The sequence below is a fragment of the Mycteria americana genome, chromosome 17 (assembly GCF_035582795.1).
Source record: "Mycteria americana isolate JAX WOST 10 ecotype Jacksonville Zoo and Gardens chromosome 17, USCA_MyAme_1.0, whole genome shotgun sequence".
In the NCBI taxonomy this organism is placed as follows: domain Eukaryota; kingdom Metazoa; phylum Chordata; class Aves; order Ciconiiformes; family Ciconiidae; genus Mycteria; species Mycteria americana.
In genome coordinates this window covers 3,398,818-3,426,689 of record NC_134381.1, presented here as the reverse complement: position 1 = coordinate 3,426,689, position 27,872 = coordinate 3,398,818, and the positions used below count along the sequence as shown (strand labels likewise).

At 47.6% G+C, this 27,872-nt stretch overlaps 1 protein-coding gene across 15 annotated transcripts in view; it reads right to left on the bottom strand.

Annotated features, from left to right (window-relative positions):
• EHMT1 (euchromatic histone lysine methyltransferase 1) overlaps nt 1-27,872 on the bottom strand; it is a 124,225-nt gene that overhangs the window by 42,948 nt on the left and 53,405 nt on the right. For 10 of the 15 annotated variants that reach the window (XM_075520070.1, XM_075520072.1, XM_075520071.1 and 7 more), the window contains 3 exons: nt 21,762-21,849; nt 9,505-10,061; nt 6,819-6,860 (listed from right to left, as the gene is read on the bottom strand). In XM_075520070.1, the coding sequence (XP_075376185.1) occupies nt 6,819-6,860; nt 9,505-10,061; nt 21,762-21,807 (645 nt within the window). In that variant the 5' untranslated portion in view covers nt 21,808-21,849. Of the gene's footprint in view, nt 1-6,818; nt 6,861-9,504; nt 10,062-21,761; nt 21,850-27,872 lie in introns of those variants that run through there. The other 5 variants (XM_075520065.1, XM_075520067.1, XM_075520077.1 and 2 more) reach the window with 2 other exon arrangements.

Here is a 27,872-nt window from a genome sequence, read left to right as displayed (position 1 = left end):
TCCCAGCTCTAGCCTAGCACACAACAAAACACGAGCAGAGAAGGTATTTATCTGATGTTGTAGGTTCATCTACAGTGCTGCCACTGCCGCAGCAAACACCTGCCTGAGCCTACCTTAAACCAGCTAGCACAGGCACCGCCAACCTAGCTGTTGCAACACCAAACAGAGGGCAGGCTACAAGCTCCTACTGAAAATCTGATCAGGCTCAAGAGAATTTTGTAGTTGCTCCTGCACTCCTGTCGCTGCAGCCAGGCTCCCGGGCCCCAAGGCAGCTTGCACCCGCTCTGATTCAAGCTTGTACTCAATGCGAAGTCTCACCCAGCACCTTCAGGCATGAAAGCAGGGTTCCTGCAGCCCCCTGTCCCACAGCACTGCACCTTTTGCAACAACCAGTGTAATAGCAGAGAGTGGGGTAAATGCTGCCACTCTGATTTGACATCTTACACTGGATTTGCCCTCTTATGTATTTAACAGATGACCTAGGTGCATCCACACCTCTCCATACAACTGTCCACTCAACTGCCAAGTAGGAGGCAGGTTTGGCAGAGATGCTCCAGAAAACCAAGAGCACAGTTAGCAGATTTCAAGCTCTGCGGTGGCAACGTTTTAGTGCTGCCCCACTTGCAGGAAAATACTTCTTATGGGACTTCTGAAGCAACAGCTGAAATACCAAAAAAGAAAGAGGAATCCAGGCAAAAGAAAGAAAGGGGAAAAAAAGCAGCGAGCAATAAAAACACTCTTTAAAGTCCAGGTTCAGCTAGGCACTCTTAGAGACTGCTTTCAAGTAATGTGACCTTGTGAACAAATGGGGAAGCGACTGATTCTCCTAATTATGGCTCTGCCATGTGCACACTGCTGGCAGAAAGCGAGGTCCCGGTTGCAGACAGCAAAGCTGTAATGATAATCAAAAATGACCTGCATAAAGAGGCCATCAAATTGCCAATGATTCCTGCATCAAGCCCATAACTTATGGCTGAATTGCCACATCTTTTCTTAAAAGGCATCTAGTCTTGGATTAACGATTTCAAAGACAACAAATCTACCATATCCTTTGATACGTTGTTCCAATGCTTAATTGCTCTCACTGTCAAATAATTAAATGCATTATGCATTTCCAACTAAATTAAAAAGCCCTGCATCATCAGAAATTCCCACTCCAAGTAGATACTTATGGACTATGATCAACTTTTTTTTTTTTTTTAAACTTTCTCTTCAATAAGTTTAATAGAATAAGCAAATTAAGTGTCCATAGGGTGATTTACTGGACATTGGATCACTCCTGAGACTGCTCCCAGTTTTCTACCCCTTAAAAAATGTACATCAGGAGTGCTGGACACAGTATGCCAATAATAGTCTCAACAATACTATTTATACCTCTTAGAAGTCCCTAGTTTATAGACCTAAAGGTTAACGGTAACTCTTGGCTACAGGATTGTTCTGAGAATTCCCAAGTCCCCTGGAACATCCGCTGCTTTCCGTTTTTAACTTAAAATTAGAAGAATGAGCTTGGGAGAAGCAGATCTGACGCAGAGCTGCCTGCAACAAGTGTACATAAGGGCTGCATTTTTTGTCCTTTAAGTGCAGGCTCTTGCAACTGGTCTCCGATAAAACGTGCTGTTACTCCCAAACATCAAGAATTCACATTCAGACCATGCCAGACTGTTTGGAAGAACATTATCAAATTTTAAATGAAAAAGTAGTATGTTATTAGCTTGGGGTTTTTCTCTCCCCCTGTAATTACAATACGGAAATAAATTAAAAATCTTCAATAGGGCTGCATGACAACTGTTAAATATGACTTTTTCATGGCAATTCTGGCAAAAGAGTTTTTTAAATCAAATTAAGCCTTGTGAGATCTGGATTATTTCTTCGAGGCATATGCAGCAATACTAAAGAACAAGAATTCCCACAGAGAGGTGACCAGATCTCTCAGGAAGCCTGACAGCACAGGAAGCTGAGCAGGCCAGCAGTAAAACATACATATATATATCTATCTATATATATCTCACACACATATATAAATAATCCTAAATCTAAGGGTTGCAATAAAGAGGATCAGTGAAGATTTGAAAGCACTCATATACTCAGTCCCCACAGTTTTCTCACCATCTTTGTCCATTCTTAGCTAGATAAAAGTTACCTCTTTGCTGTTCTTATTAAATTTTGCCCTTCCAGCAAGTAGAGTGTTTAGTGGATGAAACTTTATTCTTTTCCCATTTCTAATGTCTCTGAATTCTGCCAGTTCCTTAACTCAAGCCTGTAGGTACAGCCCATCCTGGCCTATGCTGAGCTTTTATGCTCTGCTCTACTTGCTCCAAATTTAACCACTCCCAGAAAAGAGGCTTTGCTACTCTAGCACACTGGTCTGCTGGGAAATTTCTTCTTCCTTAAAATCTTATCACGCTGGCTAAGAGCTGCTTCACGCGTATCTGGGCCCTTCCCTGCAAAGATATTCTGCATCCTTCGCTGCCCAGGTTACAACCAGCACCTGACACCTCTCCGCAGAGGAGAGTGGGCAGGTTCAAATAAAAGAAGCAAAGGCAAAAGACAGACTGTGCATTTGGGAGTGGGGCGAGTGGGTGCTAGACTATTTGGGGCACAACAGACTCCTATCAAAGCAAAATGGAACCAAAAAATTAGAGTGATCCATTTAAACAGAAAGCTCACAGGTCCACCTGCAAACCCCCAGCACCATCAGAGGATTTCTCAGAACACCGCATATTCGTTTAGCTCCAGCAAGTTTCCTGCTAGGGAAAAGGCTGTCCCAAGGAAAACCTCAGAGGAAGGTTTCTCCTGCAGAACAGGCAGGGCGGGCAGAGCAGCTGCCTCCAGCCCTGCCACCCCATGCCCCAGCCCAGGATTGGTGGGACCCCAGCTCTAAGCCACCTCCGTGGGCTCTGTGGTCACTGGCACAGTTGACTGCAATTAATGCTCCCATCACATGCCACTTTCTTCCACTTTCATGATGGATGGGTTCCTCCTGCCCTCCCCGTTCCAAGCGCAAGGCACAGCATCAAGCAGGTATCTATAAAACTGCTTGCAACCCAGTATCCATCCAAGCAAACTCCTGCTTCTTGGCTTACGGCCTGTCTTACCTTCCCCCAGCAGAGGACATTCGTGCTGGCACAGCACAAACAAAGGGGGTTGCAAATAGCTTCAAAATAGCTTTAGTGCTTCAAAGACCCCAACGGAGCTGATCGCTAGTCAACATCTACTCACCCACTTTGCTGTGACACATCCTAACACACTCCTGCTTCACTTCCTGAAGATCCAGAGTCCTCTGCTAAAGGTGGAAAATGCCAGACTGGCAAAGCTGGAGCAGAAGCAACCATGCCAGGAAAGCAATGCACGGCTTCAGTGATCTGTTGGGCATGGACTGATCTGCTAAGAATACTAACGAGGGTACACACACTTTGAGCTGCCCGCATTTTTAACTAAGCAGACTCGTCCACTCAGAAACTGGATGAAGATCACCCTCCTTCACTTAAACCAACAAACATTCGAGAGAGCAGAGGCGCTTTCATCTAACACCTACATGGGCTCCACTGCAAATAGCAAAATTAGAGGTGAGAAGCACTATTCCTGACCCTAAATAAACTCCGTTGCTGTATGTTATCCCTGTCCAAAACAGCCGTGGTCTTTCTCTTTTTTCCCCAATTATACTTAGATTTTTAACAGTCGAGCGCAGTTCTGTTTTCATCTACAGATTTAGAGAAGTTCAGTGAGGAGAATCCCGTGCAAAGGCAACTCCAGGACACAGTTTGAGCTCCCTGTGTTCGCATGTTGTTCTAAGCACCACGTGTGTGGGCCACTGGAGGCCAAGAAAGGACCAAAAATGATAGAGAAAGAAACTGCGTTGCTAATGTCTTCATTTCTCGCAGCTTCTCATGTGGTATCAGCTCATCCTACACAAAAGGCTGTAAAGTCACTATTTCATGTTGCGCATTGCAAGGAACAGTCAAGAAGCTGAAGACAGCTATTCCAAGGCTCAGGCCAACGTTTCCAGAGATGCCTGTGTCTGGAAACAGCAAAAATGGGACCACAACTATGTCCGACACCATCGTAAGAAATATAGTCAAGAAAACTGCTTAGACTGGGACAAGAACACACTATTTTATGTGTTTATAAAAATTAAACTCACGTGCTTTCTACATTTTAATGGGATCGACCATGTTTCTATTATTGGCACAGAAGTCCCCTACAGCAGCAGGGAGAAGTTACTAAAAATGGCAAAAGACAGAATATCCTCCTCCTTTTTTATTCCGAAAGCAAATATACAGAACAAACAAACCTTACTAATTAAACCCCACGTCGGTTCGACAGACCGCACACAGCATTCTTCCCACAGCCCAGCAATTAAGAGGTCTTTCCGTTACCAAAGCAAGCAAACTAGCAACGACCAAAGAGAAACCAGGCCAGAACTCCATCCCCGCACTGGTGCAAGGACACTGGCAAAGCTCCTGCAGGTCCTGCTTTGGAGCAGGGCAGCTTTGAAGAGCACCGCAGAAGGACTGCTGTTCGCTCTCGACACCTGAAACCATCTCCAGCTTAGACATACAAGCTGTTTTATTTCTCTTCTTTTAAGGACTTTCATCTCCGGCACAGTACAAGCTTGAAACCAAAGCCAACTAGCCAGGAGGACTAAACTAACCGCCACTGCCACCGGGCAACACGGCAGCTGTCACAGAGCAACCCTCTTCCCTCCATCCGTCAGTCGGATGCGGAGGGTAACGAGATTTGTACCAAGGCACTGCCTTTGAACAGCACAAAGCAGCAGCTCCCAGGGGTATCTGCCTCTAACAACTGGTGAATGATTTAAGCAAGAAATACCAGTCTGCTATAAAAAATTTATCACAAGCAGATGACAGTGCCTGTAGGAGCTGTAGTGGTGCTACTCTCCCTTTCCTCCGCTGCTGCAGAATGATAGCTTTCACTACTGAATTGCACCGCAGCTGCCGGGGGATCCTGACCCCTGCCTAAGCCTCACCTCGGAGCAACGAAAAGAAACCTACAGGGCTTTGGTCTTCATCTAGATCAGACAAGACGATCCACCTATTAATGCCCTTTTATCTGCAGGTTAACATGCACCCATTTAGAAGAGCGATTCCGGTGTGACTTGATTACAATTGCACTGGTTTGTGTGCGGTCACGTATCTGCATAAAATCGTATGGGTTTAGGCTGCCAGGAAGACTGTGCTAAACCAAGCTACAAACCTGCATTCAATGGGTTTCAGAACCAGCATTGTTCAGAGGTGGGGATACCGACGCGTCAGGGGAGACCCCGCTCCTCCTCCCTGTCCGCTCCTAGATCAAGCAGCTCGAGGGAAGGGAGGGTCACACATCAGTCAAAACAAAACGGGGTAGCTCAAACCAGTTTCGACAGCAAGCCTCCTGACAGAAATACATCTGCTGGGGACCTGGGACTGGGACAGTTATTTCTGCGGGCTGTGGTCGGCAGCTGGGGCAGCCACCTTCAGCCGGCACAGCCGTGTCAGCAGCGCGAGCACAACCAGTTAAATATGAAATTAAAAGTACTGCACAATATACATTCACTTTCTACCTCCCTCCGCAGTAAACCCTCTATATAAGAAGTCCAGTGGTAGTCTGTGGCCTCGTCACTCCTGAAGATTTCCCATAGGGATATTTAACTGTGGCCAAGCTCGCACACATGGACTTCACACTTTCAGTCTGCCCGTGCGTACCTGGGTACCCCTCTGGAGAGGGTCCTCGATGGGTGCACCTTCTAGGTTCAGACAAGCTGACAGCAGCACTTGCAACCAGATGGAGAGCTCTATTTCACTATGCCCTGTACTCTTCTTTTTATTTATTCTTTTTCCCCCCAAGGAGACAATATCTCCATTACCAACCCCATTAGGACCTGCCCTTTGTTTTGAGTTTTCTGCATATGAGAGGGTCTGAGCCTGCTGAGCAATCCCAGACGCTTGCAAACCACCAACTGCCACCTGCCTGGCCCCGAGAGATGAACACAAGATGTTCTTACACCAGGAGCTCCTGCAGAGCAACCCACAGACCACGTCAGCACACCGCCGCAGTACTGCTGGGCACTGACACGGAAAAGAATACAGCAACAGCAACACCTGTGTGCACACAGAAAGAAAGCAGCTTACCAGTCCCGGGATCAGACATTTAGTGGCAACACTGCTTAAAGGTATAGTTTGATGAACATTGGTAGAAACACCAACATAAGCAAAGCATCTTCTGCTCCAAGCTCCTCCTTTCTGCCCAGGCTTTGTCTCCCCCAGTTAAATTGGTACCCTACGTTTTGGGCTCACACTGTGAAGCAGACTGAGATACTAATTTCACAGATTTTTGCACTATTTCTTCTGACAGTTCAGTTCCCCTGACCCAGTCCTCTACACAGCATGAAAAAATACCACTAGAGACACACACCTCAAACGACAGCCTCGTGGTCACCACGTCATGAATGGAAACATAACCTGGGATTCCCAATTCAGCCATCTGCTCCTCCTATCTCAAGCGATAGCTGTGGGATGCTTTCACTACCTATCGTCCTCTATCCCTTCCAGACACATCTTAGTGACGTTAAGGGGCCTTCTCCAAGCTCAGGGCACACACACGCACTTGCCTTTCAGCCTGTTGCCTGGTCCTGGAAACTTTTGGGTGCTTAATAGGGTTGTAAATGGATTAAGAAGGAAAGAAAGAAGTTCTTCTAAAGGTGCAGTGTCTGTGTTACTGCACTAATCAGAAGGGGAGCAAAATGATGCTGTCAACAACTCTTCCAAGGTCTCTGTTCCAAAACCACCTTAACATGCGACAACATCAATTAAAATTGTCACCTGTTTCAGATTCAGCTTCGATCCCAATTCAGGAAGCAACTCCTAAACAGAGAAAAAGGTGGTTAAATTTGTGAGCAAATTATTTTCTTCCTTTCAAAGACCAATCCACACGTGCAGGAAAAGACTACCAAGGTCCCCTGACAACTATTGCATTACAGAAAATAATTTTCTGGCCCCAGTGGGTTTCTGCAGGAGCCGGGGCGAACAAATGTTTACACTTTGCAGGGAACAAAATACCTTCCTCCCCTCCTTCTCCCAGGCAGCGCATGTCAGCAAGAACAGTCTACCAAGAAAACAACAATGCTCTAAAAAATATTAGCAAAGAAAACTACTGTGTCCTGTAACATCAACTTCTGGGTGATTTCCACAATTTATTTCCTGGAATACAGCACCTGCTATCATGGTGTTTTTGAAGGGGAAAAGGTGTGAATGTGGAGGCTGGTGCATGAAAAGTTACTGCAATGCTCTGCTGATGAGCCTCTTACAAGCAGCTCAACAAAGAAATAATCAGGATAGAAAAATGACAACTAGCAAGGACTCTGTTACTGAAAAGAAAATAGCATGTAAATTCAAAAGACAATGGGGAAAAATTAGGTAGTAATTATCAGGAAGGCTGAACAAAACAGATGTTTTATTGTCTTGCAAAAATGAGATCAAACCTTGGGTTCACATTCAGATGCAGAGGCTTGAGCAGAGAACATGGGAACGGCCTCTTCTTACCACCCTTCTTCCGAATTTTTGTTTCTCTCCCTATTTTAAGCCCAAGGGACACGGCCAGAGGTGCTGAGGCTATGCACTTTCTAGAGTGGCCCAACAACTGCAGGCTTTGGTTTTTGAAGCCGCTGTTACTGTGTGAGCAAATAACGATCAACAGCACCATCACAGCAACTCGTGTACGGAGCGCTGCAAGCATTCGCAAACGTTGCACGCAGCTTTCTAGAGACAAACCTTGAAGCCCAAGGGGTTGCGTAAAAATATTCTTTTGATGTATCATAAAATATGAATGAGGAAAACACTCCCTCCTAACCTAGCAGTCATCTTTTAGAAGGGAATTGCCTCTTTCAATTGCTCAGCCCCAAGGGATCTCTCCCTGTCAAATTCCACAAGGGTCTGGGGGTTTGCCCGGCCTAATTTAAGAGCACAACAGGCTGCTGGAGGAAAGCTGTGAGGCAGTTTCAGTTGCAAAGCCTTGTTTGAGTAAGAGACAGCCTTATGCGAGATTTCCATCCGGCTGCATGTATTGCATCTGGGCTTCCCAGCTTGCTAGCCAGAAAACACAGCAGGGGTGCGAGAGCGAGAGAATTCAAATGCAATCAGGGGAAGACAGAGGGGAAATTAGCGGTTTGGGAGAATGGTTGGGAAATCATGGCAGGCGTGGTTTCTGCCCTACTATTGAGGCTGGGTGCCCACGAGGTTTGTAATCTTGATGTGCTCTTTGGACTCCCACCTGCTTCCGGAGGCACAGGTGGTGCCGCAGCCAAGGGCACCTTTCCCCATCTGTGGCTGGCTAGGTGCCACCCATCTTTTTTTTTCCTTTCTTCCCCTGCTCCAGACCACAGCGATTCACAGCTTTGAGACCTTCACATAGTATTATTGCTGTGCTGCAACATGTGGGTGACATCTGAGGATCCCTTTGCATTTGCTGGTCCGTAATACGCTGGTAGCTAACAGCAATCCATTGCACCAACCTTTACAAAGCTGCAGCAGCTTCCCATTTACTTCTGGGTGTGAGTCACATTGCCAAGCAGGGCTCGCAAGCCTTTCCTTGACCCAGGTGAAGGATACCTAAAGGCCAGTCTCTCTCCATCATTAGACATAGCACAATGAGAGGATCTAGCTCACTGTAGCTAAATATAAAGTGTCACAGGGCTGGAGACCAAGTGCTTGTAGTGGAGATCTGCCCGTTCCAGTATCTATTCCCTACCTTTGGCAAAAGAACCAAAAAAATAACCAAAAGAACCAAACTGGGCCAACGACAAAGAAAGGCCCATTTCTGGTCACCCTACTATAACATGAACACACCAGATGACTTCACACCTCCTTTGGCCTTCTAAAATAAAGGCAGAGCTCCATTTTATTAAGTGATGGTAAATCCACCCCTTAGGATTCTGGAGTGAAGATTTCTGAACAAGTGGCATTACTGCAGGCAACATACAGAGAGAGAGAGAAAACATAATCTGGTTTACTACTATAATGATACGGCAAGGCAATCAAGTTGCCTAACATATCAGCTTCTTGACAGCTTCCAAGCTCAGGAGAAGCCTCAAGTTAACATGCTATGGTTAATTTCCTTTGGGTCGAACTTGTAAGAAATCTAATTTGTTTCACAAGCAGCTCTGGATTTCAGCAGACGGCTGATGAGCAATACAGCCAAGAGAGAAAGGCCATTTAGTGTCTCTCATAGATCTGTTGGAGAAGGTAATTGATCACTTATATATTTAGAAACACGCTGGGGAAGAGAGCTGATGGTGGCCATGTGACTATTTTAACACCTCGGTCTCTCTGTAGAGAAAAAATAAAAATAAAAATCTATCTACATATAATAAAAGAAAATTTAAAAAATCAATTCACTCAGTGGGACACCTCCGAATTACGCGTGTTCCCGTGCAGCAAGGCATCCCTCTCACGCACTGAAAGAAAGCCAAGAGCAATCGCAGCAGCACTGACTGCTGGGCATATACATTACCAGGCTAGGGATGGGTTTAGGCATTGTCTTCCGTGCTCTGTGGACCTTGACTTCAGTGTTAGCAGCGGTGGCTTTTTTAGCATCCATGTCCTTACTGCCCTCCCCGAGCTTGGTTGGCATCGTGGCTTGCATCTGAGAAAAGGAGCCCACAGTTCTCCCTTTGCTTGCTCCTCCTGGAAGGGTTTTTGCAGCATGGCCGGTGAGAGAAGCAAAGGTGCTGGTAGTCCTTAGAGGTTGCTCCTGTGCCATCTGCTTGGTTAGAATATATCCATTGCTCCCTGTTACAGAAGTCTGTGTGAAGTCATTAGCTTTCATATGGTTTTGCTTCCCAGTCTCGCCATCTCGTTCAGAAATGCCATTTTCTGCTATCCTATTTAATTTAGTACTAGAGTCCTGCTGGCTCACTTTCGTATTGTCCTGAGTGTTTTTAGCTGGGTTTGGGTGGCTACCAGCTTCGCTGTGCTCGCAGGAACCGTTGGTTTCACCGTCTACTGCCATTTTTGGTTCCCCCGCTTGCTTTTCTGTAGCGCTTTCATCTGCAGCCATGGCATTAAACCCTGGAGAAAGAGGGAGGATAAGGAGGAAGAGAGGAGAAAGAAAAGGGTCACAAGCGGTATCAAAACTCCGGAGAGAAGGTACAGCTACTTACAGTGGCTAACGAAGAGCAAACCTCTCCCCCAGAAAACTGCTTGCCATACATATATATACATCCATTTCAGCTGCTCACTCACCTACCTGACCGGCTTGCCTGGATCCTCAGATGGTGAAAATTGGGGTGGGTGGCTCAGTTGAAAGCAGTGCACTCATTCTCACTTGCCTCAGCTGCAGATGTGGCCATTTATTCCCAACTATGGATTTTTCAAGGTAAATATTATCTTTAGCTTTTCCAATAACTACATTTGTTGGACCATATGTCAACACCTCGCATGTCAAACAAAACGCTGCCCAATCTTGCATTCAGATCTCTGGCAAAGCCCTTCACAATGCCAGATTGACACAAGAAAAGCTCGCTGGTAGGGCTGTACAGGTAAGTTTTTGTGGCACAGACATGTCTACATCAGGGCTCTGCTGCTTACCAAAATGTCACAAGGAGTAACTCCCTGGCAATCACAGCTCTCCTGGAAACGTTGTCCAGTAGAGACCGGCTCTTTTGCTGGGATGAAGCAGCACAGGAGCAGGATTCACAGTGCCATTTCAAAGGCAACAGCCAGAGTAAGCACGGGGGTGAAGCAGGTTAAATGCAATTTTAGACTAAAATACTTATATGATTCAAATGCAGTGAGATTTTTCCACACTGACTAAAAGCTCATGCTCACTGATTAAAAGGACTGTACACGTAAAAAGTTTTTTTTCCTCCCTTCCAAACACTTCCTTGCTCCCCCCACCAATGAATTTGTCCCATCAGAGATTTCAGACCTGAGCTGAAAAAATCCAAGTATGAACGCCATGTACGCCATGTACTTGCAGAAAGGTTTCCAACATGACAAACTAGCAGCTCCCCAGGCAACCAGGAGTGATAACAATTCACTGGCACGTTCAGTGAAACAATTAAATCAGCCTGCTGTTAGGGATTCCTTGTATTGTTTTCCTTCCAGAGGCCAGACAGTTACGAAAAGCATCACAAGAAGTACCAGTGAAAGCTTTGTCCAAGTGGGCTGTCAAAGCAGGTAGGACTGATTTACAACTAGCTCGAACCAAAGCAATTTTTGCCTACAGTATTCAGAAGGGCCCGGAGTCAAACCGGAGGACAACTTTGCAAGCCAGACCAGCACGCTGGGTATCAGCATCTCACTCCACGCTGCTCTTGAAGCCCAAACACTCAAGGAAAACAATATTCTGAATGTCTCTGCTGACCTGGCAAGAACCTGATGCAAGGCTAAAGCATGAAGAGGAGTCAAGATCCTGCATCCCAAGATGTCAAGTCCAACACACTTGGGGTAACCGTCCAAAGCCAAGCTCTGCAGGGCTTTGCTGCGTGCCCCCAAGCACTTGCAGCTCAGGGCTGGGCGAGTCTGGAGGAGCAGCACTGCACAGCCCACCAGAACAGCTCTTCCCAGAAAGCACCAAATTCCCTTTCCAGTTTGTGGCAATTGGGAAAAAATCTCCCCCCAACTATCTGAGGGCCTACCCACCCCCTTCTTTCCACCCCCTTTTTAACGCATTCATTCAGTTCATCTCCTTACCATTGGGTTGACCTAAAAGATCTAACTTGATACCGATTTCTGCACAAACAGCATTTGCAGATCTAGTCTCTAAAACCAATGCATTCTAGTACCTGCAACAACCATATTACTCCCCAAAATTCCCATTTTTTGGTGCTCATCTGGGATTTAAAGACAAACATTTCCTCCACCAAACTGAAAGCCCTCTTAGAACTGGTCAATACACTTAGACCATCCAATCCAACCTCCAGCTTGAAGCATGGTCAACGCTGAATTCAAACGAGGTTGGTCGGGGCTCTGCCCAGGTGGGTCTCAAAGATCTGCTGCAGCGCTCGACTTGCTGCAGCCTAGTCCTACCCATAAATTACAAGGGGGACAGTCCTAGTCCTGCCCCGCGTTTCCCATGAAAACCACAGATGTTGTGCTCTAAGCACCTTACTGGGAAGTGTCTTCAAAACCTGATAACAAGTGGTAACTCTTCCCTGGGGTTCAACTCCGGCCATTTTTCCTGATGAGACACCTGCACTAAGCAGTCCATTCCCCCCAAACCCAGGCAGCTCAGCCTGCAATTGCCTCCCGCATAGGCTCTGCCAGCTCAGAGCCACCAAAACGCTCCAAAACCTCCAAAAAGAGCTCACCAGTGCTTGTTGGAGCACATGCAAGGGGGCAGAGGCAGAAACCCCACCTCCAGTAGCAGTAACTGAGTGGCTCTCCAAGCACGACTTGAAGTCGTCACCTCCATCTGCTGCCCTCTCATGCCACCCTGACCACCTTCTGTGCACTGAAAGCTCTGATAAGACGCACAAGGGTTTGTTTTGGATAGCAACAACTCTGGGAAAATATAAAGTGCTAGTTTTTTCACTGTTACTTAACTATTTGAAAAGTCTTGGGCAGAGGGAGCCAACAGATATGCCCTTATTCTATCAATTCTTGTTTCTCTTTCTGCATTTAGTGTCTTTAAAAGACTGTGCTGTGGCCGTTAAAACAATTATTTCAGCAAAGTCAGTGCCAGAAGAAAACAAAAAATGAGCTCCCTAACCACAGATGGAGGTTTCTAGTGCTCAGCACTAGGCACCTGGCCGAATGAAGCCTTCAATATTTGTTGATTTAAATACTGCGCACTCCCACCAGAGCAGTCAAATAACTTCAGGGGCTGACTATTAGATAAACTGAATAAGCAGAGGGCAAGAATTGCTCTACCTGCCATGAAGGCAACCAAAACAAGGTAAATTAGAGCACTGCCCTAGGGGAAAGAATAACTGCATTACTCCAGAAAGCGTTACGGACTTTATGAAAAATCCATGAAGCTAAAATTAAAATCCCACATACAGTTTCCCCACACACACATTCTTATTAAGTGTGCAAAATGCAATCTGACTGACTGTGGAAGTGCCATCAATCCCCTATAAGCAGGCACCAGACTTCCAAATCTGTATGACTCGAGATTTGACAAAACAAAGATATGAAATTTCATAGTCCCTGAAGTTGCACGGAACTGGAGAACTTGCCAGCAGTCGTCAGGGGTATGGTTTTGATTTAACAGGATTACACACCCACTCTGCCCCACCATAAATAACTGCACATGTTGCAGGGCAAAGCAAGGTCCTACAGCTTCCAGCTCCAGCCCCAACCATTAGTGCTGCCACCGCTCAGCGGGCCAAGCGAAATGCATTGCGGAGTGTTACAATTCAGTGCCTAATGGATACGCATCCACACGTCAAAAGCTGTTATGGCAACTGGCATCACACGGCTCACTGGCTGGCAAGAATCAGCAGAGACCAAGGACTGAATGGGAAGAGAGACTACGTCCCTCTCCAGCCGCCAGCAGGTCTGAGGCACCACGGGCAAGGCTGTCCTGAGCTGCTGGGACAGGCTTCTTTGGGGGAAGATCATCTCCATCCTCCTGCTCCCTGTTCTGGCAGCACTAGAACGAATTCATAAATACTTTGGAATAGCATTGTTTTCTACAAACTGAGTTCCTGCACAGAACAGGACTCCTGCAAGAAGCACCACAGCCAACCCCCCGACTGCAGGAGCTTGTCATCCCAGGGTCCTACCTGAACATCAAACTAAAGAGACCCCCACAAAGAACTAGTTTATGTCAGGAGCTACGTTGCTTAGTAAGATGTGGTAACCCAAGTGAGTCTGGTCTTCACAACCAGCATACCTGGTCTGGTAATAGGAAAATAGGAGTTGCCATCTCAGGCCAGGCTTACTGCTCCGCTTGCCACGATGCTCTGCCTCTAACTCAGTGCTTCATCCTCGTGTAACAGGTCACGTCTGCAAGTCCGACCACGTTCAACAAGTCTTATGTACACTACGTGCCCATGTACAAGCATTGCTGAATAGACACAATGCAATATATATTTACACTTTTGCTGAAATACGGCCTATAGATGGTGATGGGAACACAAACTAGAGACAGCAAGAACCTCAGAATGTTGAAATACTGAATAAAACAGCCTACAGAGGCTCTTCAACAGCACCAGACAGCTAAAGAAACACTTGTTCCTGACGTGACCTTTTCATCTCCCCTTTTTCATTATTAAAAAAAAGTTTCACTGAAAACCTGCTAAAATCTTGATTTCAAATACAACTCGTGGCAATGAGTTTTCTTCTTGAAAATGCTGTTCAACAGCTTTTCTGCTCTTATGCGCTGCAAGTGCAAGTGAATAAAAACCTAAAATCAGTATTTCTCTAAAACTTTACAACTTGACAGTATTCATTCCTTCTAAATAGAGCAAAACTATGTTTCCTCAGTATTCACTTTTCTCTCCAAGTCCCTCATTGTTCCTCAGTCTACAACCATTCTTTCTTTTAATTAAAAAAAAGGTAGAAAGATATAGCGTATGCCCACAGAAGTGTAACCTCATTTACTAGAAGCATCCTAGTACTTTCAGAGCTCCCTCATGCATCCCCTACGCCATATGCAGCAGTAAAAGCTTGTCACATTGACCACAATGTCGCCTGCATCCCAATCCAAGCGTTCGGTATTAATTTAAAATCCAGCAACGGTAGGACAGGTTACTTGCCCAAGAGATTTATTTTCTGTTATGGTGCTCATTCTCGCAGGTAGGTACTGAAGCTGATACCAAGTTGAAACAAACTTCAGTAAAGGTTTATCTTCTAGGAGCTGGCTACACTTTAGTAACACAAGGAATTTAAGACTCAGAGAATTATGCAGATACATTATCCCTGAGACTCCACGTGGCACAGAATAATCAGTAATTTAAAGCACTTCTCTGAATTAACAACTCATTGAGAGCAAGGAGGAGTTCACATCCCTCCCCGCCTCTCCCCAGGCTCGAGCAGACCCTCTGCCGAAGTTTCAGTCTTAAGCTTTCTTCTCCATATCAAATGCTGTCATTCAAAACTGAATTGAAACTTCCATGAAGAGAACAGAATCTTAGGAAAGTAAGGGAGAAGCTAAGTCAGCCAGGATGAGGACACCTCATCTCATTTTAGGTGTCTAAAAGACATCAAACTCCAGGGTGCCCCTAAGCCACCATCAGAACCAACAGAAAGCAAACGACAGCTCAAAAAGCACAGTCTGAGTTTAGACATCTATCTTTGGATAAACTAATCACCGCCTGGACATGCCTCCCACGTGTAAGCAGAAATGAGCTGGACTAGTTCAGAATTAGAATGATAACTTCAAAAAAAACCCTAAATTAGGCAAAACGAAACCCACCTCTGCTCTCCCAGCCCAGACTCATGCGATGCTGGTTCCTCTCCACTGCCTTTGCCTGTTGGGTTTCCAGCCCTTCCAGCAGAGCCAGACCTGGCTCCGGTCCTGCCCTGGAGCTCTGTTCAGCCTGCCAAAACCTGCCCGCGGGCAGAGCCTGTCTAACAGATGCGCTACGGTCCCCACCAGCCATCCCAGCCACAGGCAGAGGGAACCGAATCGCCTCTGCAGAGACCAAAGGGGATGAGCAGCCACCAGAAACTTTCCATATGCAGGCAGCCAGATGATCAGCTCAAAACTCTGTATTACTTTGAGAATGCTCTGAAACAGAGAAAAAACTATCCAGGATCTCACTGCTCAGTGAGACAAAATAAGAAACATATTCAAGTGTTATGAGCCCTTTTACTCCAGGCCAAAGTGGAATCATCACGGGGCGGGGGGGGGTGGAATATCCTACAGTGAATGCACGATTATCTGATCTGGAACTTTTACACGTTTTTCTGAACATCTTGGTGCTGAGCACTGGTAGAGGCAAGACACCCAGCTGCCCACGTCTTGCACGATGTTTTCCATGCATTTCGAGTGCCCCCAGCACAGAGCACAGGGCAGCTACGAGCCTTCAGCAGAGCCACGAGGCTTCAGCTGCTGCAAGAGAAACATCAAACTCTGAACTAAGCAAAGACAGAGCTTAAATGAAAAGCTCACCATTTTGAATAGCAGTACAAGTAAGTACTGCATACATTTATATTTATATATACACACATTTCACAGATTTTTTTACCTTAAGCACTTTGCAGATCATCTTTAAAACACCAGAGATACCACAGTCATTTATTCAATACCCAACTGTCCTGCTGGATAAACTTTTAAAAGCGAGAAATGCACCCACTTATAATCCTTGTGTTACACAGTTCCCTCCCCCCCCTTCCTCCTCAAAGTGAAGAAAAAGAAAATTGTAAAGCAGAGAGAAGCCCAGCTAACATAAAAGGGATGACAAAAGAGATGGGGACTGAAACCATGCAGACTAGAGAGAATTGGTGGCTAGAGATCCTGGATCCACTGGAAGGGAAAGCACCACCTCTATCATTCAAGCCAAAAAGCAGAGCATTTTGAAGCCAAGAAATGAAGAGAATTAAGTGTTTCAGGCCAAAGTTCCTCTCTCGGGCAAGTTATTGATGCTCTCTTCTTCCCCTCACCCTTTTAAATCCATGAAGGTGGGTGACATCCATCCAAGAGCCCAGCCCTGTATTTCCAAAACATAAGAGCCACTCCTCCCAGTGCCCCGGAGCACTGTCACCCTGCGGCAGTGTCACCGCTTCCCACCTCCCATCAGACACGCCAAGAGTCAAAACAGGAAAAGAAAAGAAAAAAAAAGAAAAAACTAGAAAAAACTTCTGCTGTTAATGCTCAATACTGAGATTATGCTGAGGTCAGGTAAATGGGATTCAGCATCTCGCTGGTGGGCTGCCTGTGAATACCGGCGGTGACTCAAAGCAGTTTAACAGCCTGCATGAAATTAATTTGTTCCTTTGCCGTGGGATCGGGTTCATGGTGTTACAGCACTGGCCACGAGGCCCCACGCTCGTCCGTAACTGAGGGATGCTCCTGCTCTGGGGCTGCCGGGCTCCGAGCGCGTTTCTTCTGCTGCCGCAGCCTGTCTGCCACAGGGTGCAGCCTCGCCGGAGCAGGGGTCTCGACACAGGGAGCACCTGGGTGCACATCTGGGTGAGCATCTAAAATACCTAAGCATCATTTTGCTCTGTCTGCTCTCCTGGCTGTCAGTGTCAGCAGGGGATCCCCGTGCTGAGTACAACAAGGCGAGGAGATTATTCTTTTTCTCCTTTTAAAGCAGCCGTCTCTGCACCTGGGAATGCAAAGGTTGCAGCTGCTCAGGGGAAAGCAGCACTTTCCTCACTCATAGCAGCTTCCTATCTGCAATAAGAGGGGAAAAAAAGAAACAAAAAAAAATAGAGGAAAAAGGCCCCTCCAGAAATTTAAAACCCTGACATTTTCTGAAAGCAGTTTTAACTTTATTTGAGAGCAAAGTGACTGTGCATGTCTCATCCAGCACTATGCTCCAGCACTGTAAAACAGCTGCCTTGGGTGAAGCCTCAGAAACGCCGAGGCTAATGGAGAACTTTGTTACCAACTCCCCTTCCTGCTCCTTCATGCTGCTGCTTTAGTGGAACTTTCCATCTCTGGGGCTGAGGAATCAGAAAAGGAGTGGTTTGCCTTGAAAGGTCAAGCGAGATGCAGCACAGAGTTAGGAGCTACGTACGTTAGGAGAAGAACTGAAATCACTTGCAATTATTGCAAAGAAACCACTTTTTAATTAGTTTTTCTCTGAGTCAGACTAAAGACAATATGGCCTAACAAAACACGAGTGCAACTTTTTTCCGCTCATCTCTTCCATCTCTCTGCCCCTTTCCCCTCCCTGTCAAAGGGAAAGATGGACCTAAACTCACACCCACATGTAAAACTGAAATGGAACGTTTCCCCACAGACACCAAAACACAGTCTCATCCACAGCTTTTTTTCTATCTGTATGAAGCAATTTTACACAGAAGGGGACACTGAGTCTACTGAGCAACTTACACTGGGCTTCACGCAGGCTGGGACTCAACCCCAGAACTGGAAAGTAAAGTGCTGGGAACATACAAAGATCTTGTTCCTGCAGATGTATGTTGAATTTATAGTTCAATTATTTCTCTTTATCAGTACCAGGATGAAGGCAGAAGAGGACATCCCAGCTGGTAACAACAGTGCGTTTCCACAATACCTTCCACTCGAGGAACAAAGAACAAAACACCATGACTGCCCACCCAAGGAACCCCTACCTCCAGGCTGCTCCCCGAGAGTACCCACCCAGCTCCCTGCCCCAGCCCGACAACTCGTCCCCTGGGGCAGCAGTACCGAGTTGTCACAAATGACAGGCTGGCACGCTGAGGACAAGCAAGAAAGGGGATGCACTGCCTCAAAACAGCAGATTATAAACTGGGGCAGCTCAGCTATTGCCCCACAAGACTATGAACCTTCCCTGCAACAGGAGATCTTCATGGAGATCCAACATGACGATCTTCATCAGTGGTGGAGCCAGACAGCAGTCGCAGCGGTGCCGATGTGCCTTGCTTGGGGGACAGACCCCTACATCTCATTCAAGGCTGCAAGCTACCTGAATTTCCTGGCTCATCTTGGACACAGAGAAAGCACAAGCTTGTACGTAGAGGTGTAACTCATAAACGGCCATTCAGAGAGGCAGCAGCGGAGCTATGGTGTGTACTGACAGAGTTCAAATGGGGATCTGATACTGACCTCCATGTCAGCATCCTTCTGAGAAAAGGGGGAGTAGAAAGAGGGAAAACCACAGTAATTCACACTAAGTCTTTAGCCCAAACAGCACCTTTAGTCAGTCCTTGGATCTACAAGCTCAAGCCTCTGAAAGTTTTCGATCCCAGGTTCAATACTGACAGATAACCTGCAAAGGGGATTTTCCCAAACGGAACAAAATCCAGAACAGATCTAATTTTACGTTGCAGGCCATGGCCCCCATCAAACACACCATCAGTGCACTGCAGCAGCTCAGCCTAAACTAGAACCCAGAAGCAGCAGCAGACTTTTGCGGATTCCCATTCCTACGCATCCTAGAATCATAGAATCACAGAATGGTTTGGGTTGGAAGGGACCTTTACAGGTCATCTAGTCCAACCACCCTGCCATGAGCAGGGACATCTTTAACTAGATCAGGTTGCTCAGAGCCCTGTCCAACCTGACCTTGAGTGTTTCCAGCGATGGGGCAACTACCACCTCCCTGGGCAACCTGGGCCAGTGTCTCACAACCCTCATCGTAAAAAATTTCTTTATATCTAGTCTGAATCTACCTTCTTTTAGTTTAAAACCATTACCCCTTGTCCTATCGCTACAGGCCCTACTAAAAAGTCTGTCCCCATCTTTCTTATAAGCCCCCTTTAAGTACTGAAAAGCTGCAATAAGGTCTCCCTGAACCTTCTCTTCTCCAGGCTGAACAACCCCAATTCTCTCAGCCTTTCCTTATAGGAGAGGTGTTCCATCCCTCAGATCATTTTTGTGGCCTCCTCTGGACCCACTCCAAAGGTCCATGTCTTTCCTGTGCTGAGGACCCCAGAGCTGGACGCAGCACTGCAGGGGGGGTCTCACCAGAGCAGAGCAGAGGGGCAGAATCCCCTCCCTCGACCTGCTGGCCACGCTGCTTTTGATGCAGCCTAGGATGTGGTTGGCTTTTCTGGGCTGTGAGCACACATTGCCGGCTCATGTCCAGTCTTTCATCCACCAACACGCCCAAGTCCCTCTCTGCAGGGCTGCTCTCCATCCCTTCATCCCCCAGCCTGTATTGATACCAGGGGTTGCCCCGACCCAGGTGCAGGACCTTGCACTTGGCCTTGTTGAACCTCATGAGGTTCACACGGGCCCACTTCTCGAGTTTGCCCAGGCCCCTCTGGATGGCATCCCATCCCTCAGGCGTGTCAGCCGCACCACTCAGCTTGGTGTCATCTGCAAACTTGCTGAGGGTGCACTTGATCCCGCCGTCTGTGTCACTGATTAAGATCTTAGACAGTACTGGTCCCATCCTCCTCACTAAAGGAAAATGACTGTTCAAGCAAACTTAGAGAGAGAAATCTCAGACTTCAGGGTGCTTTTCCAGTCCACTCATCCCAGCTCCATACACTGCCACCCATCCCTGAGTCAGGAAACAGGGCTCAAAGAAACTATTTCATGCCATCTTGCAAGTCTGCTGTAATGATTTCATGTTCGCGCGACACTCAAAAAAGTAAATTCTTTGCCAACGCTAAACACTACGCTAAACAGACTTTAGGACATTAACTAATTGAACTCCTGTGACGGTCACAGCTGGGTAACAAAGGTCAGTGAAGAACAATGCATATAGCACAACGACCATGCAAACCATTGTCTTACACACGTGGTATGCTTGGGAAAAGAAGGATACAATCTGAACATGACGACAAGAACGGAGACTATGCAGTTCACATTTTAGGACCCTTCTTTTCCCGGTAACAGAACTGGACAGTAAGCTGAAGTGGTTGGAATTTGAGCACCTCGTGAAGCCTCAAGACTGTTCCTGCACAGGGAGGGTTCTCAGCTTCCTTTTGATACACAGCATTTGCTTCAAGTCAAAATCAGTCGAGACATACAAGGCGCAGAAATGTTCCCACCCTCCTCCTCGATTTTTACCTCCGTAGACTCTTGACACTTACCTTAAGATCAACCAAGAGCTAAATAAACTAGCTTTATAGTCCTGAGCCAAGCAAAGCAAGGGATCAAAGCGAGAGTCTCCTCCCAGAGCAACGCAACCTCCCACTGACATCTCAGACTTCGTCTCTGGTCTGCCCAGACCGGAGGTCCATACACAACCGGCGTCAGCAGCAGCATTCACGTGCTCCCAGTTAATATGCAAGCACCGTGGCCACATCTGACGCAGCATTCAATATTTTGCCTGTTCTGAGCTTTACTTTCTAACTAGAGCAGCTTGACAAAACATTATGCTGGACAGAGGAGAAAGAAAAAGCAATGCTATACTCACACACATCTGAACTATGTCCAAAATTTTGTTTCTAGCTAAGACTAGGTATTTTGATGGGGCCAGTTCAGTGCTTTTCTAATGCTCTATTATGGAAAGGAGAACAAAAATACACCAAATCCCTGCAGAGCTATGAGAAGTTACTAGTCAAGGAATAATAAAGCCATGGAAAGAAAGCGGGGGGAGGTGGAGATAGAGGGCGGTGGGTTTTTTTTTTCCCTAATCCCACTGACACATTTATTAAGGCCTCAGATTTGTGTGCATGCAACTCACAGACAACCACACAGGAAAGACTTCGTCAAATTAACATGTGCGCTGCATCCTACAAAGTAAAAGCAAGCAGAAACAACGCAGAAGCCACGAAGCATCCCACAACGGCACGAGGTGTGGAATGTCTAACCCCACTGGCCATCCTGCAGTGATCGGTGCCTGTTCTGGAGCAACAGAGAAACTCATAGGAATACAGAAAGTGAACTTTAATAGAGGGAGGAAAAGGGCTAGGTCATCATGTGGCGGGGATCAGAGTTCAGTTAAAACTAGTCACACAGAGGAGGTTCAAAGTAACTCCTCTGTGCTTCACAGCCACACCAAAGCAGAAGTGAAAATGAGATATAATTCTTTAGGTGGGTGGAGATGGATGGACTGAAAAGCAAATTTGCGTCTTCTGGGGAAGAGCTCTGCTCAAAATAAACACAGGAGGAGAACGGAGCCACTCTGTTCATGGGAGCACACCTGAGACACTCGGGGGCCAGAGCACATCTCCAAGCCCCCAGTTTTGTTCCCATCACATGCCAACCTCACAAGCAAGGTCTGGCCCTCAATCGAGGCAGGTGCTCACCTTCCTCTTTGTTGTTGGTGATATCTTTCAGCAGCTCAGTCTTCATGCAGGCGTCTTTCCTTGTCTCTCCCTTACTCAGCACTGTTCGCTAGGGGTGGGGAGAGATGGGATGGGAGGGAGGGAAGAAAAAAAAGAAATACCATGGTTTAGCTCAATGTTCATACACACGTATTTAAAACAAGAGACAATCGTGGACACATCCTGTTTATATCATGGGCAAATCTCATTCTGCAAAGTAACGCTGCCAGGAAACTGCCACCAAGGCACAGGTCAAAGATAAAAAACAACAAGGCTGGCCCCAGCTGAACAGTCCGTCTCGCCGGAGAAGCAGAGGGGCTTCGAGCTGCGCCCAGAGCTGAGACCTCACAGCTCTTTGGTTAAGATGCAGTCAGAGAGATATTCTGAGTGTAACATGCTTGGGAATCCAGCTGAGTATGTCCGTAGAGGCGCGGATTAAAATGGTCGTGAAAGACATCTCGAGGAGGTGACCCTTATTCCCCCAAAACTTCTTAGGTTTTGGGTGGGGGGAGGCAGATCTGTCAAACTTCTCCTTACACATCATTTATCAACATTTACAGCCCAAATATGCTTTTGGTGGCTTTGGTTTTTTTGTAGTTCATTCAAACGTAACTTATAAAATGCAAAACATCAGTGAGCTACAGCTAACTCATCATTCATAACATCCATGTTTATTCAAGTTAATGAGCTCTATTTTTAATCCTATAGAAAGTAATTTTTCTTTTTTCCCCTCTCTTTTTTTTTAATTTTTTTTTGTAAAAAGCGAACACCTGCTCATCTCCTGTGCCTTTCACACGCCTGGAGTCACGTTGCTAGATCAGGTTTGCAGCCTTTATACCTTCTCTTTCTCTTTTTTTTTTTTTTGAAGTGGCAAGACAAAAAAAAGCTACCAAAACAAAACAAAAGGAAAAAGGTATTAAAAAACCCCAAACACACAGTAGAAGAAGTCCTTTGACACAGCTCTGCATTTAAGGAGACAAGCTGGTCTGAAAGGTAAAGATGGCGACTGCCTTGCAGAGCTGCTGTGCGAGCGGGGAGGCAGCGATGTCCGCCTCCGGGGCCGGGGCCAGGCTGGGTGAAGGGTTCACCGCACGCTGCTGCGTCGCAGGAGAAGAATAAGCCCAGGTCAAGCCAACTGTTGTAGGCCAGCACGGAGAGCAGATGGTGCCTGCAGCCATGCAAATCACAAGGTTTAAAGCGCACTGAGTGCTAAAGAAAGAAAAAAACAACCTGCCCACCTCCCATGTAGCAAGCTAAAGAGGTAAGACGCACACACGAAGCCCGGTGTATCAGCTCCAAAACCACTCCCAGCAGCAGCTTGCCCTTCCCCACATCAGTTTCTGTCCGAAGCTAGCAGGGGAGATGAGCTTTGGTGTTGCTATTGCTATTACCAGCCACGCTGTCATTTTTGTTTCCATGTGAACTCGGCTGCAATGCCAGGTGCCGGCAGGTACTGCAGCGCGGGGTCTGCCTTCCCCAGATTTCAGCAGCCCCCCACCCCGTGCAGACCAGCGAGAGCTCATCCAGCGCTTGGTCCCTGCCCCTGGGCCACAGCGGTGCCTGCAGGACCACCCTGCCCTGCACCTAAATGCCATCATCTGCAAAGCAACACACAGCTGATGGGAAGGAGGAAACTCGAGGGACACCGGCTGGGCACAGGTTCTTGGGAAAGCCTCCACCACCCGCCAGGCCCACCCGCACGGAGCTAAGGGCACCTTCAAGGATTGCTCCTGTAGCGAGGAGGAAGGTGGTTGTGGGTGGCTGCCTGCCCCTGAGCGCAAGCAAACAGCAAACACGGCCACGTCTGGGTGCTCTCAGCAAGAGGAGACTTGTGCCCCAAGCACACCACCTTCAGATTTTCAGACACAGAACAAAAAGCAAGCCATAAGCATTTGAAACCTCAGCTCAGCCAACCGATCAGATAGCCTGGAACAGAACATACCTCCAGCAGACACTGGCCAACAGCTTCCATCAAGAAACAATCATAAAAACACAGCCCAAAGTTTGAACATAGATCAGCTTTTTTTTTTAAATTTATTTGCTAACCCAATAATATATATCTTTGCTGCAAACATCTGCTTGTAAACCCTACCTCTCCTCCACCTAGATGTGTTATAAACTGGGAATAACTTCATTTTTCTCATGGACTTACCCTGCTGCAAGACTAATGCAAAGAGAACTGCAGAGAGCCAGGGCTCAAGCGCAGCCCCACAGCTCCCACCCATGGGAAGGGGCACCCCGGCCCTCGCCACAGAAACCAGCAGCAAATAAAGAGCCTCAGTCTGTCTAACAGGGACCGGCTTGTTTTCCCAACCTTTGTTGCAACAAGGAAAGGTCTTGATATTCCTGCTATTAAACTGACTCATACTGGAAGCCCCAGGATTCCCAGCAGGTCGTTCTTAGCCATCCAATTCTAAGTTTTTCTTTCTTTTACAAGCAGTACCCCCACTCCACAAATCATCCACACTCTCCCTTCTGCAGAGGCATTGCTGCTGCTCAGCCTGTGATGCCTGAAGAAAAGCTGCTGCAGGAACCCTGGAGTCAATCAGACCTCTGCAGCTAACGACCACCCTCCCTCCTCGCTGCAATTACCAGGAGCTCGGGGCTGCCCGGGGTCCTGGCCAGAGGCGGGAGCTCTCAAAGCAGAATTTCCAACGCCAAGAGAGGCCAGAGAGAAACCATTGCTTTTTCCTGCGAGAGTAACAAAAAGCTGGGTGCCAAGGCAAGGCTAACCGAGGTGGCACCTGACGGGCTCTCCTGGTCCCTATCTCAGAAACACATCCCTTGCTAGCAGCGGCGGCGGCTTTACAACTTCCATGCTTTGCTCTGAAACAAACAAAACTCAGCATCAAGGTAGAAAATAAAATAATAATTAAAAAAAAAGCCAACTGTGAATTTTGAAGCATTTTGATCAAAAGGAAGCTACAGGAAACCCCTGAGAAGCACTCGAAGCCTCTTCCCCCCAGGCCAGCGCTCTCCCCTCCTTGCTCCATCACCACCCAGCAGATGCAGCAGCCGGCACCCAGCACCGAGGGGCACCCACCGGGCACCCACCGCCAGCCGGGCAGCGCTGCCCATTCATTCCCACCGGCCCACGGCTCCACCCAGCCAACTTAGCACCAACTTCACCGCAAGTGTCAATACCTCCATTTTTGTGTGTGTGTTGGTTTTTTTTTCCCTCCCCTCCCTTAAATTCAGAGCAAACTTCCCTTTCTGCTCACACTCCCCATGCCCCAATCCGTCGGCTCCCGATTGGCAGGGAAATCCTATACCCACCCTCCCCGCCGAGAAATGTCTGCTCTTGCAGCAGTCCCAACAAAAGCCAACTGCCAAGCACAGGCTGCTTCACAATAAAAGTCTCACTCTCTCCATTTTTTTTTTCCTCCTTCCCCCCTTTCCTGCAGCCGTTCGCCTCCATTCCCTCGCCGACCCCAGACTGATTATTAACCTTCCGTGGCTGGGGAGCCTCCATAAAGAGTACACACCACCAGCAATGAAGCATTACCCCACACATACCCTTTTATTTTTAGGTTTCAAGGGGAAGAAAAAATTATTGCATCTTAAGAAAGACTGATTAGGTCTTTGAAAGGGCTTTAAAAGCCATGAGGATCCAAGCAGAGGAGCTAGTACTAGTTTAGTTTTTCCTCGCCACCTCTGTTTACAAGAAAACAGGCTTCCTCTCCTCTGCGAGGTCTTTGGAGGGGATGGAAGATGGGTCAGACTGGCCAAGGAAATGCTCTGCAGCATTTCCAAACAGACGACGACTAGAAACTACAGTGGTGCCTTTAAAACAAAAAAAAAAAAGCCCACAAAAAAAAGAAGAGAAAAAGAGCAAAGCTGGGAAACACAGAAAGCTTTCTCAGCCTCCTCCTTGGCATTTTCATCAGCCATCCGGGTGCCCTTCGCAAAGGTCCAAACAGGTTTTATAGGCAAAGACAATACATGCACAGCAAAACTCCAACATATTGCAGCTTACCAAGCCCAAGAGACCAGTGAGTTACATCATGAACCAGAGCTCTCTCCAGGCAGACCAGGAAGGAGCGGAGGTTGATGTGCTAAGATGTCTACCTTCACCAGGGTCTTTTTTTTTTTTTTTTTTTTTTTTGTCTTAGAAATCAGCCGTCTAGGAACCTGAGGCTTCGCAGCAGCATTATTCTGATTGGAGCCATGCAGCTAAAGCAGGTCGATCTGAAAGAGGGCTGGGAGCAGGAGGACCCCTCTGAAACTGCTCACTCCCATTCAGGGCAGCGGCTGCACCAACACGTCTGCCTGCAGACCCGGCGGGACGGGCAGGACCAATCCTGCCCGGCCTGTGAAGCCTCCAGCCGGGAGGTCCACACTCAGTGGACACTGACCCCTCAGAGGTGACACCACCGGGCACCGCTCCCCACGAGCGTTGGGGCATGCACCCCAACGCCAGCTCCCCGGTGGAGCCGGGGCTCAGGCAAAGCTCTTGCCAGCCCTTCAGCAGGGCAGGATTTCACCTCCTGCGCAAGGCGGCGGCGAGGTTTGCAATACACACTGTAGCAAGGCAGAGAGGCAAAGCTCTCAACAAATGATGCAACCCCAACAGCAGCAGATTCTCATTCACTCATTTTTTTCCTCCCTTTTTCTCCTAAAAAAAAAAATAACACCACAAGCCAAACCAACTTGCTCATAATAACCTTTGCCTTAAAGAGAAGACAAACATTTTGTAGTTAATTACATAGGAAGTAATGATTAAGAAAACGCTTGTAGAAAGAGAGTGTTTCTTTTGTAGGCATGTGAAGGCTGCTCATGTCAGAGCTCGGCACTGCTCAGGTCCTGCTGTGCACGGGCAAGGTCTGGGATCACTGCTCGTGGGGACGCTGACCACGGGCCTGTCATTAGAAGCAGCAGAAGCATTTGATCTGGAGAAGGAAGGAAACGTAACCACCAGCATACCTGGCCTACAAAGCAGTCACCAGTCTCAAAGCTCCTTTTTTTTAGGTTAAGGCCACTTCCTTGTAAGCCTCGTGCAATCATGTGAACGTGGAATTTTATCTGCAGCTCACAACAAGCACTGCCCTCAGCCTGAAGTTTGTCCCCAAATCAAACTCTTTGGAATTCTTTTGTCTCCTGAATTCCTTTCATCCAGACTCTTCCTAAAAGAAAAGAAACATTTCCTGCTCTACCCCCATGTCCTCTCGCCTATTCCAGCCGCACAAATCAACTCCCGAAACAGGGGGAAGGGTAGAAATGAGGCGCAAGTCCCTGCACGCAACAGCTGGGAACACGGAGACACGTGCATGAAACACAACAGGACTTAAAGTGACTTCTCATAAGACAACGCGGTCCACAATGGCGTGCAAGGCTTCAGGCAAGGGGGGTTTGCAGAGCCCATGGCCTCCTGTAAAGGGGAGACCGATTTACCAGACAACAGCCCTAGCATGGACACAGCTACGCTTCCTCACCGGGAAGCGTCATACCCATCGAGCTGTGTCCCAGTAGAGTTAAAGCCAGTGCAACTTGTACGTGCAGGCAAGTGTAAATCCAGAGCAGACAAAGGCATCTCCTCCTTCCACAGGCTGAGGTTAGCAAAGAGACAGCTGCTGCCTGCCTTCTCCTACCACCCATGAGGGGAGGGGGGGAAGAAAACCCTAAAATGGAGACCAAGATTCATCACTATCTCTAGCAAAAGCAAACCAGCCATTTCAGAAACACCAGTCCCCAGGAAGGCTTAGCCAGGATAAAACCGTAGCACCAAGAGGAGCCTGGAGCAAGCAGGTTGCAGCAGGGGAGCTGGAAGGCAGCTCGCCCCTATCCATGGGGCTCAGGCACCTCTTCGGCCTCCGCGCTCCTCTTCCTCCCACCCCCAAACCACCGCAGCCAGCGGAGCAGCTCCCTCTCCCCCTGCCCGTCCCGACGGCGCCCAGCAGAAGGGCTGGTCGGGTCAGCGCAGGAGGGAAGCCCCGCCTGGGCTTCCCTTGGGACCTGGAGGACCTCGCTCAGCTGCCCACACCACCTCCGTCTGGGTCACCTCCAGCCATCGAGAGGCCAGCAGCGAGACAGCGACGCCTGCAAGCCGGAAAAGCGGACAGGGAGGGGGGGAGGGAAAAAAGACAAAAAAAAATA